At 34.8% G+C, this 19,072-nt stretch overlaps 4 protein-coding genes across 5 annotated transcripts; 1 reads left to right on the top strand and 3 right to left on the bottom strand.

Moving 5' to 3' along the window:
• Positions 1 to 204: 204 nt before the first annotated feature.
• Gle1 (Gle1 RNA export mediator) lies at positions 205 to 2,397 on the bottom strand. Its single transcript, XM_013315684.1, has one exon. The coding sequence runs from the start codon at positions 2,278 to 2,280 to the stop codon at positions 328 to 330; it is 1,953 nt and encodes a 650-aa protein (XP_013171138.1). The 5' UTR covers positions 2,281 to 2,397; the 3' UTR covers positions 205 to 327.
• A 270-nt stretch (positions 2,398 to 2,667) lies between these two features.
• LOC106120277 (DDB1- and CUL4-associated factor 10) lies at positions 2,668 to 8,579 on the top strand. Of its 2 annotated transcripts, XM_013315579.1 has the most exons (11): positions 2,668 to 3,092; positions 4,252 to 4,365; positions 4,639 to 5,008; positions 5,279 to 5,434; positions 5,699 to 5,758; positions 5,887 to 6,128; positions 6,647 to 6,794; positions 7,175 to 7,257; positions 7,535 to 7,660; positions 7,854 to 7,995; positions 8,290 to 8,579. In XM_013315579.1, the coding sequence occupies exons 1-11, from the start codon at positions 2,872 to 2,874 to the stop codon at positions 8,563 to 8,565; spliced, it is 1,938 nt and encodes a 645-aa protein (XP_013171033.1). In that variant the 5' UTR covers positions 2,668 to 2,871; the 3' UTR covers positions 8,566 to 8,579. The 2 variants fall into 2 exon arrangements, with proteins under 2 accessions (XP_013171033.1, XP_013171034.1); XM_013315580.1 differs by lacking the exons at positions 6,647 to 6,794; positions 7,175 to 7,257 and having other exon boundaries at positions 2,669 to 3,092.
• A 716-nt stretch (positions 8,580 to 9,295) lies between these two features.
• On the bottom strand, positions 9,296 to 11,694 carry Etfb (Electron transfer flavoprotein beta subunit). Its single transcript, XM_013315581.1, has 6 exons — positions 11,510 to 11,694; positions 11,025 to 11,183; positions 10,574 to 10,732; positions 10,202 to 10,282; positions 9,760 to 9,900; positions 9,296 to 9,558 (listed from the first exon to the last, which is right to left on the bottom strand). The coding sequence occupies exons 1-6, from the start codon at positions 11,558 to 11,560 to the stop codon at positions 9,388 to 9,390; spliced, it is 762 nt and encodes a 253-aa protein (XP_013171035.1). The 5' UTR covers positions 11,561 to 11,694; the 3' UTR covers positions 9,296 to 9,387.
• Positions 11,695 to 11,926: 232 nt separating this feature from the next.
• Sf3b2 (splicing factor 3B subunit 2) lies at positions 11,927 to 18,747 on the bottom strand. Its single transcript, XM_013315615.1, has 13 exons — positions 17,867 to 18,747; positions 17,637 to 17,770; positions 17,191 to 17,354; positions 16,710 to 16,905; positions 16,090 to 16,299; positions 15,516 to 15,718; positions 14,591 to 14,741; positions 13,903 to 14,106; positions 13,560 to 13,635; positions 13,202 to 13,367; positions 12,690 to 12,796; positions 12,300 to 12,508; positions 11,927 to 12,042 (listed from the first exon to the last, which is right to left on the bottom strand). The coding sequence occupies exons 1-13, from the start codon at positions 18,606 to 18,608 to the stop codon at positions 11,974 to 11,976; spliced, it is 2,631 nt and encodes an 876-aa protein (XP_013171069.1). The 5' UTR covers positions 18,609 to 18,747; the 3' UTR covers positions 11,927 to 11,973.
• Positions 18,748 to 19,072: the final 325 nt, after the last annotated feature.

Below are 19,072 nucleotides of genomic sequence, written 5' to 3'. Positions count from 1 at the left end.
TTGTTCAGCTCGTTACTAACACTTACTTGTTATTAATATGTGAAAGTTTTTGGTCTGAGTTAAATATTAGAATCTCCTAGCATGTTTTTATTGTAAACTTACAGTATATTGGTAAAGACATGAATATTAATACAAACAATGCACACAAAGAAAACAACTTTTTAGAATAATCAAAATTTATTTTAACAAACTAATCATCCAATTTCTGTGCCCTAATTTACATTTCATAAATTAAATACATAAAACATGCATCAAAAATCATATTGCTTGATTGTTTCAAATTCTGCACTTTTTACTTACATATCAAATTTCATTTGCACTTAAAAGCTACCAAGTATTTGAAGGTAAAAGACCACTAGGTGGTGGTACTTGGCCTTCTCTGGTGACATTTTGTAAATACACTTCCAATCTTGTCTTTGGTCCTCCTTCATCTATTTTCTCTAGAATCTTAAGGTAGTCAGAACAAATCAATTTGAAGATTTTAGCAAATTGTTTTTTGTAATTTTTGAAAAATTCAGAACCACAGACAGAGAAGAAATCATGAAGTAGTGTTGCACTGATGTCAGGCTCTGGTTTTAGGTTGATGAAAGAAGCAAGCCATTTCCAACCATGACTTAGACCATGAGGATTGGGAGTATTAACAAATTTAGGCATCTTTGCTATCCAAATAGCACAACAAAGCTGGAATATGCCAGACATTCTTTTCAAAAATTTATCTTGCTTCTCTACAGCACCGTCTTCATTATAGGTATAACCTCTTGATATATAGAATTCTTTGTCAGTTTGTCCTTGTTTTTGTGGCAATAACATTGGTACCAAGTAAGGGCACTGTCTATGGAAATTAGCTTCTAGAAGTTTTCCAAAGTCTGGAAATTGTGACCATAGTGCTACAGAAACTGCTGCAAGAGGGAAGGCTGCCTCAGGATTACTTGATACTAAAAGATCTCCTTGTCTTACTATCTTTTTAGCTAATAAAGCAGTGCAATAATGCAATCCTTGTGGATGCTGTGTTGCTTGGACATAAATATCCAAAACCTGCACTCGCTCACCTCTTAGTAATTTGTATAGTTTATCAAATTTATCTCTGATATGTGCACCACTTACTGATGACAAAGCATTCACTGGGGTATTAACAGCCTTCTGGCAATCAAATCGGAATTTTTTCAAGTTAATATCTTCTAACAGATCCTTATAGTGGCTCTCATATGCATTTAAGAAGTCTTGCAATTCAACAAAATGTGCATAATTTTTGGAAGAATAAAACATTGGTATTGTTTTCTTAGGTTGTTCAATTGTTGTTTCTGGTTTTTCGACTGACTCATTTATTGCTTTTTTAATCTCATTTTCTTTTTTAATTCTTTGCTCCTCAATTTCTTTCTTTTTAGCCTCTTCTTCCTTCTGTTTAATTTCACCCAAATCCTCCAATATCTTTTTTTGTATGTTTTCAATATTTAAAGATAATATTTCCGCCTGTTTAACTTCTTTATCAGTAATAATGCCAGATTTACAAAGATCCATTATAGAATTTATATTACCAATGATTGCATTGATTGATATTACATATTTGTCATATATAGTCTTTGCTTGAGGTTCAGAGTTTAATATATTACTAATATCATTAAAACATATACACACTTTTGTGCGACTATCTGTTATGGCAGCAAATCTACTGGCTGCCTTGTTTTGTTCTTCCAATATTCTGTTCATATTCTCTATAGTAGACTTATTTATGATTTGGCAGTTTTTCTCATCTAATTTAGCCTTGTCTAATACCGACAAATTGTCATTTTCCTGCAACTGCTTTACCATCTGCAATCTTCTCGCACGCATTTCTAAAGCTTTACGTTCACTTTCTTCACTCTGTTTCTTCCAAAATGTTCTCATACTTTCAGTGTGTTTTGCTATCATTTTTTCTATTAAATTTTTAAACAACTCCTCTGAAGACTCCAATAATTTTGATTCATACTGCTTCAACATAAGTGTATAACGGAGATCCTCGCCAATTTTATCCTCCAGCAAATTTAAATCGTTGTCATCCTTTTTAACAGGAATGTTTTCTTTTGTCTTCGTATTTTTCAAAGGGCTCTTGGGACCAATTGTTACTTCTTTGACCAAAGGACTAATTTCGGCAGCTTTTGTGAGAGCAGATATGCGTAATTTTTCAAAATCTGCTAATTGATCGGAAATACTTATGTCATGTCTTTTTACATTTTCTTTGGACAAATTGTTGATTATGTTATGACTATTTTCTAAGTCTGACAATACTGATATGTCACTCATAATTATAAGAATATGATGTCCACACGGTTTACTAGATGAATTATTATTTCATATTAAAATACTATTAAAAACAACAAACAGTTAAAACGTTGTTGATTGCTTTTGAAAATGAATTGCCATTCAAAACTGTCATCTGTCACTGTCAATCTGTCAAGGATTTAAAAAGGTAAAAATTTTTTTTCGTGGACTTGGATATTAAAGTATATCAAGTTTAATGCAATATCTTTCTACATTTATGATAAGCTAATAAAATTACTATAATAAAAAGTCTTATTCTCAAGCTCACAATTAAGCTTTTACCCAAAGAGTATATAAAATTGATTTTACCTTTAGATAAGTGACATTTCATACGTCATACTTTTCACTTGTCGGTGGTAAAATTTCCGCATTGCATTGCCAATCAAATTGCAATGTGATCTGTATTTCTCTTATATTCAATCTATACATTTACTAATTTTGTACCGACGGGAGAAAATGTAAAATCTAACATACTGATAATGCTATACTTGCATTTATTTCCACCTGTTATGTGAAGTACTTAAGGAAATATAGATTTAACTTTCACTTATATTTATTAGTAAATAAATAACGATGGGTAGCAATTATACTTCATCCTTTATGTCTAGAAATTCAGCTTTTAGTCCTTATAGACTACTAAGACAAGAAATAGGATTACCAACCCCCATTGGTGCAGAAAATGCATTGTCAAAAAGTCTTTATTGTGGCATGAAACCAATTGCTTCCTGGGACTACGAAAAGGATAATGATGTTCCTACCGGAGGTGTATTTAATCTCGAGTTCTCTCCAGAAGGGTAAGTACTAACGAAAAATACTTTCGACAATTTACATTTTTCATAGCTTTTTATCAATATCTGAAAACATTGCTTGATCACACATGTATCAATGAAAAAGTTTGAATCGTCTTATATTTTTTGATCTTCCTTACAATAAGTAGTGACATTGCCCAATATTCATTCCAGCTATTCTTATTAGAATTTCATATACAATTGTATGACAATATAGCATACAATGTTTTTTCTTGAGAAAGTAACCCAATATGAATAACACTCTATTTCAATAGCTCAAGAGACAAACAGTTAAGCTCTGAGTATATCATTTACAAGTACAAGCATTTTTTGTTTGTAAAACATATTGTAAGCCCTGTTGTGGAATACTTGGTCCGCAGCAGTATTTCCAAGCAGTTACAACTTAGGGGCCTTCAAGACAAAAGTGTACACATCCTTTAAAGGCTGCCAACACATCTGCGATTCCTCTGGTGTTACAATATCCATGGGTGTCGGATCAAATAAATTTAGGTGATATGTGGTCCCTTTTGCCATCTTCTAAAAAAATATTAGAATACTATACCATTGGTTATAATCTATTTATATCTCTTATACATTTGGTAATTGATAATGTGTAGAAACAAAAGATCCGTTTTTTTTTCTATTTATGTGTTGTCTATATGTTGACAAGGTCAATCATATTATTATTAAACAAAAACAATCTCAGTTTGGCCCTGATATATAAATAGATTTCCTTATTTAATTTATCCTTTAACTTACATATCCTTAACTGTAAGGTATCAAGGAAAAACTTTGCTTGAAAAACTTCCACAGCCAAAAGCAAATAATAAAAAAAAATGTTCTGAGACAGGCTGTGTTCCAGGCAGTGGAAATTAATAGATATTTTTAAAATGGACGTAATATGGCTTATGGGTATTGAGTGTGAAGCTATAATTAGAATTTATGTAATGTAGTCAAATATAATATGTGAAAAATCTCTATAAGCTAGAGACATTGTCTGGTCTGATAAACAATCTCTATAAGCACAAGGGTTAGAGGCAAGAAAAATAGCATCATCCCTTGAACTCTTTCTACTAACTTTAACTATATTTTGATTTAACAAGCTAACACAAGTATGTTAAAAAAAATTATATGTTAATTTACTATAAAAATATATATATTTCAGGAATTTGTTGGTGGCAGCATGCGAAAAAAGATCAATACAAATATTTGACCCTCTCACACATTATAGGATTCGTTCTGTGAATGTAGCACATTCAGATTGTGTCAATTGTGTTAAGTAAGTAATACTAATTATTATCAATGCTGTATTAAATTTTTATAACACAAATCACTAAATATTCAACTTTAAACAGTTGCAGGAGAATGCATAGAAAATATTTTATTTCTATGCATCCTCTCCCTCAATTAAGGGTAGGCAATGCATATGCAATTGCGTTCTATGGGCAACGGTCTCTTCACTATATCATGACCGCTGTCTTGTTTACCTTACGATATAAAAAAAATCAATTTGTTGTTGAAGGCAAATAATATCTGATTATTTTTTTTTCAGATTCTTAGATAGTCGAATGTTTGCAACATGTTCCGATGATGCCACAATAGCGTTATGGGACATTAGAAATTTAGGAAGAAAAATCTGTTCGCTCATCGGTCACTCTAATTGGGTGAAGAATATAGAGTTTTCAGTTAAAGACAAATTACTAGTCACATCTGGATTAGATGGCAGCATATATACGTGGGATATAAATTCATATACGGAATACAATGTTGTCCATCATAGAGTTTTCCATGCGTCCGATTTGATGAGGTGTAGACTATCACCTGACGCCAAACAAATGGTCATGTGTACAACAGGCGGTTTGTTGGTCATTATACACAATTTGAACTTATCTACACTGGCACATGATCTACGAGGTTTTAAAGTAAGCATTCTATTTTTTTTATTCTGCACAATTTTTTTTTTTTGAGAAAATTTATGTAGCCTTTGGCACTGTCTGCGTGGAATTAAAGAAAAGTTAATAACCTATGGGTACACACCATAGGCTACTAAATTCCAGGCAACATTCTACATCTGTGTCAAATTTGTGCAAGATCCACACAGGCTTTCTGGAGATACCTTTCGCACTTATAATATTAGTAAGATAAGTACTTAAGTTACTTCATTGTAATTGATGTGATAATGTCTTGTCCAGCCCAACTTATACAGACTGATGCAAATGAGCCACCAGCTGATCCCGATAGCTGCGATGTACGACCATTTGTTTGACGAGGAGCGTCGCGAGAACCGCGTCGAGCTCATCTCTGACTTCCCCGAGGGTAATGATGCGAAGGTCGTCAGTGCCCTACAGGTACTTACTACGCACTAAAACTTGCCTAATGCTTTATCATTATACTAGCGTCCTCCAGCGACTGCATCAGCGTGAATTTAAAAATAAATTATAAGTAGCTTATGTGTTTTTCCAGATTATGTTCTATCTATATTCTTACAAAATTTTATCTGTTGAGCCGTTCTGGACAAAAATCAAATAAACATCCAATCCATCCAAGTTACTTGAAATTAATTATACATGTGTTTTAAACTTTTTTTTATTTTCTTAATATCGTCTTTTCAGATTCATCCTCAAGGCTGGTGTGCGTTAAGCAGGAATATCAGCCATGGCGATCGTTCGGAGGTAGGTTTAAATTACTTTTTTTTATCACAACTTCCACAAAAAGAATTAAACTTAGCATTAATTTAGGTTCGAATGTCCCACTTTTTTGACATTTTGTAATTTTGTCAATTTATTTTGTAATTATGTAGTGGTCGTGCATCCACGACATCCAGCCTACCGACAGTTCAGACAAGTCAACATTGGACACGGAGCCGCGATCTCCGCCCTCGCCCGTGCCCTCGTTGTCTCCGGCGCCGGCTCTGACGTCAGCGAACTTGCCCGTACCCGCGCCCTTGCCCCCCTCGCCGCGCCGCACTCCCCCCGCACGCGCCCGCAGGCTCGCCAGGCACATGAACTTCAGAATGCTGCGCCAGCGCAACTCAAACTCAAGGTTAGTACCTCATAATACACAAAAATGTACTTAAATCCCTCTCTATACATGAGAAAATTCTTTAGCACTGTTGAACGGATTTGACAATAATTATGTACACAAGTTATGTTACTAACCCAACGTAATAATACGACCAATTGAAGAATCGAAAGAAGTGTGCCAAGACTTATACAGTTGATACTGGATAAGCGAGAGTCAAATGTACCGCGACATTTTTCTCGCTTATAGAGGTTTCTCTCTAATGGAAGCCGTCAGAATCGCACAATGACTCTCTTTTATAGAGGGTCGACTGCTTATGTTTTTTCTGCCTATCTATCTGGGTTACGCATTTAAAATGTTCTGTAATGCTGAACTGCCTGATTAATAGCCACTATGTGATGTTCAACTGAACAATAGTTTTAAAATAACATAGTATCCATATTTTCAAATATTTTGCGGGTCAAAGTCATCTGTGTAACGCCGATGTTGATGTTCCGAGCTGGCAAAATATATGACACACTATATATTATGACTTGAAGGGGGGAAGGTGGCAATGAGAGAGAGGTTGAGGGCGAGGAGTCGGACTCGGAGTCCGGAGGGAGTGCGCGGGGCGAGGGGGACGGCGAGCCTGCGCAGCCCGCAGCCGCCGCCGCCGCCGCCGCCGCCGCCAACGTTAGGCTGGGACGGGTGAGACATCTGAACTGTCATATGGACCGTAACTGTGACACAAAACTTGCTTTCTTATCACACCTTTGAACTCAGTTTTAACCAAAAAGTTTTGAATGTAGCGCCTTCTAAGTTTTTTAAATATATTTTAGATTATATCGTCATCTTTAGTTGCTTTTGGACAATTTTAATTAATTTTCAATTCCGATCATTTTAATAATTTTCAGACCTGAATACATACAGTGTAATAAAAATAATAGTAAAATAAGTAATAAAGATGTAGATTTGGCTATCAAAAATCCTTTATAAATTTATATAATAGACAATTTAATAGCTTTCAATGTAAAAAGGTTTAGTTTTTAGAAAGAAGTTTTTATATAAATTCCACTATTTATTTTTAGGGTGTTCCCAGTATACAAAATGATGTATGGGAGGCATCAATAACAATCAAACAGCACAGAATGGTTCAAGAAATGTATATAAGGTAAGCAACATAATCCTAACATCAAATGTTGTCATGCTCGTAACCCAGAGAGATAGGCAGAAATTACAAACTTCTATTGGCACACTTCCTTTGATCGTAGTTATAAAATCAATGCTTGGTTTTCTGTATTTTAAAAAAAACATAATTAGTAGCCTATGTGTTTTTCTAGACTATATTCTTCACCTATGCCAAATTTCAGCGACATCCATGCAGATATTCTGGAGATACCTTCAATCTTTATAATATTAGTAAGATGATTGTGATGTGTTCATGTCAGGGGTCAGATGGGTCGTAACTTCAATATGCAACGTATAATGGGTTTCGCGACTGGCATCGCGCCGCCCGCCACGCTGCCCCGCCCCCGCACCACGCCGCGCCCCATTTCCATCGCCGTCAGCGATAGGTATGTCTACATCTGCCGTAATTTACCAGAGTAGGTCATAATGAATTTACGGGAATAATTAATTTAGTCTTAAAAGACGCTTTCTTCATTCTAGTATAAATGTTTTATTGGTGGCTCATGGCAGAGCGCACATGACCTTGAGCTGTTAATATATTTGAAAAGACTTATACAATTTTTGTATTTTATCATGCAGCACAACACCGTCGACGTCAGGGCAGACGCCTGCAAGCCGGCATGGCGATGCGGAGGAAGCTACCAAACACTACATCCGGCAGAACAGACAACGTCTGCTATATTATGTTGAGGAGACCAATGAAGGCAGGGGCTTTATCAAGGTAAAGTATTGATTACGTTTATATGCCATTTTAATCCAATGGAAATTGTGAGATAATTTTAAGTTCCATTGTAAAATAAGGTAACTTATGCAAGATAGGACAAAAAGTGTCTTATTTTAACTAAACAAAATTTAATTAGTACCCTATATGTTCTTCGAGGTTATGATCTACATCTGTGCCAGATTTCACCTAGATCCATTCATCCGTTCTGGATAAATTCTAACAAACATCCATCCATTCATCCATCTAAACATTCCCATTTATGATATTCGTAATTTTTTTTTTCTCCCACAGGAGCTGTGCTTTTCCGCAGACGGTAGACTAGTATGTTCTCCGTTTGGTCGCGGTATGCATTTACTAGCCCTGAACAAGGACTGCAGCGAGCTGTGTCACTGCGTGCAGGACTTCCACGGCCCCGCGCCGTTGGTCGAGGTCGGCCAGAGCCTCGGCATCCACCAGGACCTGGTCGTCAGCTCCAAGTTCAGTCCCCGCCACCATGTCCTCGTCACCGGCTGTCTCGAGGGTAAAATAGTGTGGTACGAGCCTTACAGCGGGGAAGGCTTATTTTAAATACTTAATAAATTTATTGATAGACATGTAGTTTTTCATTCCATCACTGATCTCTATAAATGGATAGGCGATTGCTTGGTTTTTGCTTTAATCTGATTTAAATGCGCCTGTTGTTACGTGACAGTTAACTCTTATCTATATTATTAGTTCCAATTCCCACTACTGCTACAAACAAGTACCATCAGCGCCAAAATGGCGAAAATTAAACAGGCACAAAATACTATGTGGTATAGCTGGTCCATTTATAAAGGTTAGTGCATTCCATTAATTGTTGAGACTGTCCGTAGTTTTAGGGTTATTTTGGTGTTTCATGATTAGTTATTAGACTCTTAAAAGATTTAGATTGCTGCTTAAATAACTTTCTGCCATAATTTATGTTAAGTTTTGACATTTTTTATGTTTGTACTATAGCATTGTAAATATTTGTTTTATTTCAGTGTTGGTTGTAGCAATTGTATTGACACATGTTTCTCTTTGGAAAACCAGAGACAATTATGTCAAAATAAGTGTCATAGTAGTACATTCATTTGTAAATATTGAAATGGTTAGGATTCACTCAGTTGTTGTAAAAAATTGATTTTAATTAAGGTATGTCATTTGTTAAGAAAACCTCAATAGATTACAATTTACAAGATATTTATTTTCGGCAAAATGACTTTATTTCTACAGTAATTACTAAAGTTGGGTTTTAAAATAAATTTATTTAATGTAACAATGTATATTCTAATTTTCAATAAACTACAGACTTTATAAATTCATATATAAAATTGTGTACAAAGTAAATTAAAAAAAACAAAATAAATGTTTTTGTTTGACAATTATTTATACATGTCCTCCCTCCTTTAGTTTAGTTACCAGAGTGTCAACATCAGGAACTATGGAACCAGCCTGTCTCACCGGAGGATCTTCCACACTAATCACTTTGATTCTAGCTGCTAAATCTACTCCTAAATCTTTTGCTGTTAATTTTTTCAATGGCTTCTTTTTTGCTTTCTACAAAAAAAAATATTTCCATAAGCTTGAATTTAGCACAGAAAACTGTCTGCATTAGTTCTAAAATTTAGTTTATTCATATGTTATGTCAAATTTTCAACCCAATTTCTTCTTGAGTCAAAAAATAAGATTTATCAAAACTACCAATATGGTAGTCAAAAAAGAAATCATAGTAAAATTTTCCTTCACAAGTTGACTTACCATAATATTAGGTAATGTGGCATAACGCGGTTCATTGAGTCGTAAATCCGCACTAATCACAACTGGGACTTTGGTCTTGATTGTTTCCAAGCCACCGTCAATCTCACGAGTTACCGTCAAACCGGCATCAGTTTTTTCCACCTACAAGACAAAAAGCAATATAAAGTAAGAGACTTAAATGATATAAAACATAGTAAAATCATTTGAAGAGAAACCAAGCAACTAAAAAAGTTACAATTTTTTTTCTATGAATCAAAATTACAAAAATATTAAAATACTAGAAAAACTAAATTAGATAAACACATTTCTTGTGTAAAAAGCAAAAAAAATTACAATTCATTATCATTATGTAAACATAATTCAAATCACATTGATAAAATCACTCTGTGAACTGGGGTTATCTCTACCACAAAATAAATACATAGTCTGTATTTAGACCAACCTTGGAGGCAAAAGTTCCTTGAGGCCAGTCCAAAAGAGCCGCAGTCATTTGAGCTGTTTGATTGGAGTCATCATCAATTGCCTGTAATATTGCAATAACAAAAATTCACTCACTAATTCCTTTAAAGTTAGTACTAAGAAAGCTCTACCATTCTCAGAATTATTAAATGGTCTCTTAGGGAGACCCTTAATGTAGTGACTGAGTTTATCTATTATTCATGGCAAAATAAATTTAAAATATCAAGCTGTTTTTATAGTAAATAATATTAACAATTTGACTTATTTTGGCATTGCAATACTGTCTTTATCCTGAATCCAAAAATTGTAATTTAACAACTGATTAAAAAAAACAATGAGTTTAATGTTTTTATACCTGTTTTCCAACAATCACAATGTCTGCTTTTTCATCCTTTGAGAGTTTAGCTAAGATCTTAGCCACATGTATGGGCTGCATGGTGTCATATTCCGCTCCCGCCACTTCCACATGGATGGCTCGGTCGGCACCCATAGCCAAAGCGGTTCTCAAAGTTTCCTAAGTAGTTTTAATATGATTGTAGGAAATATTTAATGAATATTTCTTATCATTTTATTGATAAATCATTTTTAAAAATTGTAATTAGCCTACAAATAAATAGTATCTGAGTAACTTTTAAATCTTAAGTATTTATTGAGTATTTAGGACTGAAATGATGAAGTGGAAAATACATTCATCTTCTTTTGAACAAAGAGACCTAACATCTGCTAACTATATTGCAGATATCTATAAATGGCGTCCAGTTAATAAAATGTTTGCACCTTATAATTATAAAAAAAATTAAATGCACCTGTGACTGGGCAGGTCCACAAGAAACAGCAATAACTTCACTGGCCAGTTTCTTTTCTTTCATTCTTACTGCCTCTTCAACGGCAATCTCATCAAATGGATTCATGGAGTGTTTAACTCCATCTGTTACCACGCCAGATTTATCTGGCTTTACTCGTATCTATAAGAAAGTTAAAATTTCCATCTCATTATAATCAAATCCATTTTTTTTCTCTTGACTAAAACAAGTGTTGCTTTCTATCCAATTTTAACATTACATTTGCAATTCTTATTTCGAAGCAAATGAAAAAGGATTCGATGCTTTAATTTAAATAAAAGTTTTATAAAAATAACAAACGTGTTACAAAAATTAGTTGCGGTGGGTATTGAATTAATGGAAGTAGAATTAGTAGTAAAGTTATGAATTAATTATTTTATCTTTATCAATTAGCTGGGTAAAAAGTCAATGATCTTGAGACTTGATTAACCTTTGTACTTATGACTTACTTTGACCGCGTAATCGATAACTCTTTTTACTCCGACTAGAACACGAGACATTGTACCTATTTTGTATTTAATTAAAGAAGTAAACAATTAGCCTAACAATAAATAAAATCCAAAATTATTAAGAAGTAAACTCAATTTAAAAAGTTTAGCAAATTGACGCACGCAAAGTTTTCAGCGACGAAATGTCAAAGTCAATATAGACATTTCATTAATTGGTGTTGCAAGCATTAGTTTTAATTCCCTAAGGTGTGGGCAAAAATAATATTTTTCTAGGTTCACCGTGAAATCCAATGAAAAAGATCTAAAGGGTGGAAAAATTAAAAACCATATCCATTACAACTATATTTATTATATTGTTTTATTTATGTTAATTTTACAACTTATTCTATAATATCCTAACTAATAATAAAAAATGAATTACTCTTAGCACGAAACTTGTAATTCTAAAGAAACAAGAATGATATTTAAAATTTGAACTCCTTGTATTTCTTCGCTTGCTTTGAATCCGTATTCTGTTGACGTTTCCTCTTGTTCTGTAAAAGCATAAAAAGAAGTATTATTTTTCGCGCTTTGTTTTGTTTACATGTATGTATGCGGTTTTGTGTATGTGTAAATTACATTGTAACGGTCAGGTGTCTATCAACTAAATCGATTTGACCATAGAGGTGGCATTCAATTCGTTATCTTCCCCGATGTATAGCCGGTTTTTTTTAAGATTAACAAATAATTAGATTGAATCATGATATGTTTGTGTGTAAAATATTTAACATTAAAATAACAATGTCCTCACCTTCTGCCTGGCAACGTGGTCGGCAAGCATGTCGGAGAGGTCCTCCTTGTGTCGGGGACGTTGCTCGCGTAGATGACGCTCGTAACGCGCGGCCACCGCCTCGGGCTCCAGCTCCAACTCGGAGGGGTCCAGCGCCACTTCCACTACGCCCTCCGCCGTGCCTCCGCCTGATGCCGCCGCGACCGCACCCCCGCCCGTACCGCGCTTGCCTGATATGACAATTAAATCATAAATGAGGTAGTAATTATATTAAGTATTCGTATCTAAAAATCTTATGGCCAAAGTGGCCATCTAACATTGAGTCGTTATAAATTTATTTTGTCAGGAACTAATATCACTCCAAATGTGATGATATTTTGATGAAGAATCAAATATAATGCATGTATGTACCTGGGTTGGCCGCGTTGATATCGTAGACGTGTGTGGAAGCCATCATGCCGGCTGTCAGCCCCACGCGTCGCTCTGGCAGTACCTGGTATAGCGCCGGCGTGTCTCCCCTAGCGCAACAGAATTATGTTTATATGAAAAAACAACAAAATCCGAATTTGATATTGGTAAATAAAGATAAGTAGTGATAGAATGTTTCGACGTAATTCGAATACAGAGAAAAATTAAAAGCTCTAAGAATGCGGCACTAGCGTCAAGAGCTTTTTTAATATGTAGATACCGTTGTTTAAAATTTTTTGACTTGACAAAAGTCCACAGAACATTATATATTTTGTGTTTAAAATAAAGCGCTTTTTGTATATCTGTGCTGTATTTAGTGCTTTCACTCTAAATCATGCTGACATCTATTGTGAAGAAAAAGCAGCTTTTCTCCCCATTGCTAATTGCTTCGATCCAGTTATTTAATTATTCACCCGAATTTCGATAGATTTTTGTATTATTTTGTATGTATTTACCCTTCGATGTCGCTGTCGAGTTTCTTCTTGCGCAGTTCGATGGTGTCTGGGGTCTCAACTCCGGGCGGCACGGAGCTGATGCCGAGAGGCGTGGCCAGGCCTTCGCCGGGTGTCGCCGTGCCCGCGCTCGCAGCGCCTCCACCCTCCTCATCCGAACCTGACTCTTCTGCGACATTTATAGTAATTAATTAGATAAAATATTCCTTGCTATATATTAAAATGTTGATATCAATTGAATAAGGAATGTCCTCGTATAGTTTATTATATCTAGCATTTGTCACGTCGATAACATGAGTTTTATTCTGTTTGACGTGCCAACTCAAGCTGCGGGTTTATATTTTTTAAATGTTTTACATACCCTCTTCAGATTCCTCTTCGGATTCGGATTCCAGTTCACCCCACATGGTGCGGTCAATGTCCTGATCTTCATTGTCCTGGTATTACAAAAATATGCCACGGTGAACATTTTTTTCATGTAACAAAAAAAATTACATTTATATCAAACAGGAGAAAGGATTTGTTTACATATAAAGTTTTACAAAAATGCTTTTTTTAACTAACCCGAAGAACCATTTGACGCCATAAATGGCTCATAATATAACTGTTTATTTCATACTTTAAAAACTTTTAAGGTATTGACCAGTTTCCCTTTTCATATAAAGCTGCAATTCTGTTTTTATACATATTTAAATCTTACTAACATCTTGTCCGCTGCTCTGATGACCGAACACATCACCGTAGAGAGGTTTGCCCGCCTCATCGACGGGCGGTTTGCCCCACCCGCCCGCGTGGTACCCGAACGCGCAGCCCTCAGGGATGGGAGCATTCAGACCTGGGATCTTCAGGTTGGGGTAAGATGGGGGCGGACCGTAACGCTGCTGAGCGATCAGCCACGGCGGAGGTACCTATATTTTAAATAATTACATATTAGAAAAGAACAATATTATAGCTTAATCTTCGTTTAAAAAAACAAAACCCGACTGCGACTATATTATATGAAATAGTGCTATCTTATTGATTGCAATTTAAAACAGTTTTTTAAATTTGTAATTTACACTAAATATTAAACGTAACATTTTTTAATTTATGATATATTTGAAAACATCGAAAAAAAACATTTAGTATTGGAAAAAGTTATGGAGAGTAGACAATTTTTTAAATCTTATTTTTCATGTCCACTGTACGTTTTGTGCCAATATAATGACACTCCAAGGCAAAAGACGAATCAAATGACAGACACCTCACTCGTCAAAATTGGTTCATTCGTTTAAGCTCTAGGCCATAACAAGGAAATTATAATTATACATACATATAAAAATACATGCAAACAACATTACTCTCTGTCAGTCGGAAAAAAATAATAGACTATTGAAAAGACACTGTACTTACTTTCTGTGAGCCAGGTCCGACTGGCATGCCCAGCGCAGTCCGCAGCTCCTCAGATAAATCGCCAGGCTTCTTCTCGCGAAGTCTCGTCTCAAACTCTTTACCCTCATAGTATAAATCACCATGGATAGTCATTCGAGGCTTGGTCTGCCATCTATTATATAAAATTGTACACATATATCAGTAAAAATTAATAAATAACAAGTATAATTGAACATTTTAACACAGTAGCCATTGACTGACCAAGTAAGTTAAAGGTCATACGATAAAAACGTAATAGCATGGCATGTGTTGAAATATTTATGTAAAAAAATATATTGAACTGATGATTTTGTAGTATATATGTATTTTAAAATATGTGTTACATACCTCTGAGTGACTCAGGTAGATACGACCTAAATATACCTTTATTTCTATAAAATAAGACAATTTTTGTACCAGTATTTAACTGGTAAACAATAAGATCAATAATAAAAATATATTTTAATATTTTCTTGATCACATTGTAAAATAATTTACATGAAAACATTTTGGATTGTGGCAAACAAGCAAGTGCTGCCCATAGACATGCATAATTGAATATGTGTTGAACCTCTAATCAATGAAGGGGATGCACAGAAAGATAATATTTCCCCTTTCTATGCGTCCACTCCTCTGTCTAATCCACTTTCTACCAATAATATGTAAATTGAACAAAAAAATCAGTCATAACCAACCAATCAAAACAACTGTCAATATTTGATTCACATAACTGATATTGCTTTCTTTATGAGGCGTTTAGATGAGACCTATAGTTTAAGTTGTTAAAATCGATATGTCGTTATAACCGATATTAGCCAGCCAACCGATATGTCATTATAACTGATGTTATTAACATTTTTGATTTTTTGATTTCACCTATTTAATTGGATACAGAAATAAATCTTACTTGAAGAAAGCATCATGTAATTTCTGATAGTCAATATCAATCTTTCCAAGTTTAGGACGAGTGCGTTCCCGCATTTTTGCCTTCAACGTCTTCGTTTCTTCCTTATCTTGTAAAGAGGCTCTCATCTCCATAATGCCAGTCTTTTTTATAAAATCAGGTAAGTCGAAAGGAGGTTTTTCTATACCTCTCTTTCCTTGCAGATACTGTAAATAAATGAAACAAATATTTTATAGTAATAGGGTAGTTTTCCTTACAACTAGCGCGTATTTTGAGAGAAAATTATTATAATCAAGGACTTATAACAGTTGAAGACAGGTATGGTGTGGTAACATATCTTCCGATGAACTATACAGTATACTAGATTAATAATTGTAATTTAAACTGTCACATTTTCACAAATATTTTTGTATTACAGTCAAAACTGGATAATAGAACTGGTTAAGCGAGAAACCTATACAAGAGTCATTTTCCATCAGCGAGAAACTCAGGTTAAAAGTACCTTTGACACTTGTTTATCCATTTTCAATTTACATACTGAAGCGGAAAGTAATAAAAAAATATTAGATCATCGTACCTTGCGCTTGTAACACCAATGTCTTGGCACCTGAACTGTATTCCGATGAGCTTTAAGTTGTACTAACAGCTTTGGATCTCTTGCAGTTACATCATACATCTCAACAACGTCAGGACGTGACACTAGTTGTTTTAGCTCTGCCACTGAGAGGCGAGATAGCTTTTTTAGCTTACGTTTTGATAAACGCTCTTTTTCATCCGCTGCATGCTTCTGTTGTAGCAGAAATACAATTTCTATGCATATTATGGATTGCATAATCTCAAGAAATATTTATATTTGATATGAATATTTCTTTGTATATGTATGTATTAGAAAATCAGTTAATAATTCACTAAAGGGATCAACAATATTCTATATTAATAAATGACTGTATTGTTTTAAAGGTTAAATTATGTGCCTTGAAATTGAGTTACATGAATTTGGTCATTATAACCAATTATTTTACAAATTGGGAATAATAAAAAAAGTATAAAGCAAGTATTGTTTTGGGTAATTTTTGGCAGTTGATTTTACAACTAATCTTATGTACTTCATAAATATGTTACATTATTTTTAACTCTTATCCTAAGTTGCATTCCACATCTGTTTTTTTTTTTGTTTTTTTAAAATTAATCACAAACCTCCACAGCCTCATCATCAGCTGCAAACTGATCTTGCACCTTTTCCAGAGGCTTTGAACTAGATTTAGGTGTATCCCTGTCAAACTCCTCTTTGATTTCCTCCTTTATCTCTGTGATCTTAAAAGATTCTAGAATACGATGGAATTGACGGTACATCGGTTCCAGCTCATGAAACTGTATATTTTCTTGGACATATCTAAAAGAAAAAGTTATGATTAAAACAACAGTTTGTCACGTAATTGCGCTTAAAATGTTTACGACATCTGCTTCAATATTCAAACATAACTAAGACATTGGTACATGAAAATCTGGCAAGTAGGTGCGGTGTTATTGATGAACAAAAATTTTAAAAATATAAAAGTGGCATTAAATGTGTTAAAAGTAGGAGTAGAGTCTAATCATGGTAATGTGTGTTTTTGTTATAAATATTGCACCTTCGTACACAATTTTTTTTATTGTAATTAAATATGTTAATACTAACTCAATTTCAACTGCCTTTTCATTTTCCTTGTCACTAGAACTTTTGGCATCTTGTTTTTCATTCTTTTGTTCTTCGTCAACTTTCTTAGTTTCATTTCTCTTCTGTCTGGCAGCCTTCTTCTTTTTCTTTTTGCGTTTATTCTTGTTAGATTTGTTAGGTTGACTCTGAAAAAATAATTATAATTATAACATATTATAACACCAATATATTGCACTATGAAAGTAAAATCATATGGCTTTAAAGAAAACTTTTGTAAAATAACTTTTGTTTTAAATCAAACACATCTTAATAAATTGTTGTTTTTAATTTGTTATTAAAAAACTAAACTAAAAAGAAGTGTCTTTTATGTGTTCTCTAAATATTAGTACATATTATGAAACAGTGCATATTGATTTGTGATTTTTTAAATCCGAATAGTTTAAATAAGATTTTTTTTGTTTTCATACCTCTTGCTTTGAAATGATAGGTGGTAGAGGTGCCTCAGGTACATTATCATCATCAGAATCCCCTTCCTCCTCCTCCACATCATATTCTGTGCTGATCACCGGTGCTGGAGGAGCTTCAGGTATATCCTCTTTTTCTGTTATAACAATATGGTTCAATTACAGAACTAATAATAAGATGCAAGGATGGTAATTAAATTTTATTAATTAATATTTAAATTATTACTACATACCAAGCTCTGCATTCTCTTCATCACCCAATGCTGCTTGTCTCTGATCTTTATAAGCAAGTACCTCTTCTAAGGCCTTAGGCAACACAACTCCACCAGGAGCATTTGGCTTGCTTCTAAATTCTTCAGGAGTATCTATTTTCATTGTCAATAATGAAGGCAAAGGTTGTGAAAGGCCTTGCTCAATCAAAGATTCATCATCATCATCCTCAACATCGTCTTCATCACCATCATCCTGTTGATCATCCCATCCTGGAGGCCCATCAGATTGGTTCTGTCTTCCCCAACCTGGAGGTGGTACTGGCCCATCCCAGGTACCATGCCCTACACCTGGAGGTCCCATATTTGGGGGAGGCCCCATCCCAGGCGGCCCCATGTCCATATTCATGCCTTTCATATTCGGTCCTGCTCGCATCATAGTTGGGGGCATTCTAGGAGGACCCATTCCAGGTGGTCCCATAGGAGGCCCCATACCCATACCCGGAGGTCCCATACCAGGTGGCGGCGGGGGCAAGCCGGGTGGCCCCATGCCCATCATACTAGGCGGAGGACCCATCCCTGGAGGCATATTTGTCGAACCATTTGATGAACTTACAGGAGGCACTGCTCCTGGAGGGCCCATTGGTGGAGGCGGGATGTTACCTTGTCCCATTGATCCTGGCGGCGGTGGCATTGGCGGAAAATTTGGCACACCGGGTGGTGCCAATGATCCATTGCTAGAAGATCCTGTACCAGGCGGCTCCATCGAAAGTTATATTTGCGTGGTTATTTGAAATTACTCTAATCACACATTTAAAACCTTATAAAAGGAAATTATTCCAAAAATCCAAAATATCGATTCAACGCTTGACGCAGGTTGTTTTTGACATTGACTTATTTGACATCGAGACCGAGTCGCTTTACGCACAGACAAAACAGCAATACGCAGTTAGCATCTATTAAACTTCAAAACAAAATAATGCAAATTTTTTTTAATCAACTGGGATTTTTGTTCATAAAAATGTCAAGATAATCTAAAGTCTTGTTATGTTAACTTAAATTCGTAATTGATATAATTTAAATAAAGTGAAATTATATTTACAGTGGCAACAATGCTAACACCTGATGATGTATGTACTCTTTGATGATTGGGACATATTTGATTGGTGTATGTACTTCTACACCTGGACAGGCGACGGTCGAGGTATTTTGTGCCTATTTGATGTTCGC

The sequence above is a fragment of the Papilio xuthus genome, unplaced genomic scaffold (genome assembly GCF_000836235.2).
Source record: "Papilio xuthus unplaced genomic scaffold, Pxut_1.1 DF826961.1, whole genome shotgun sequence".
Taxonomy (NCBI): Eukaryota; Metazoa; Arthropoda; class Insecta; order Lepidoptera; family Papilionidae; genus Papilio; species Papilio xuthus.
Note: the sequence above shows the minus strand (reverse complement) of the source record. Positions and strands in the feature narration are given on the sequence as shown.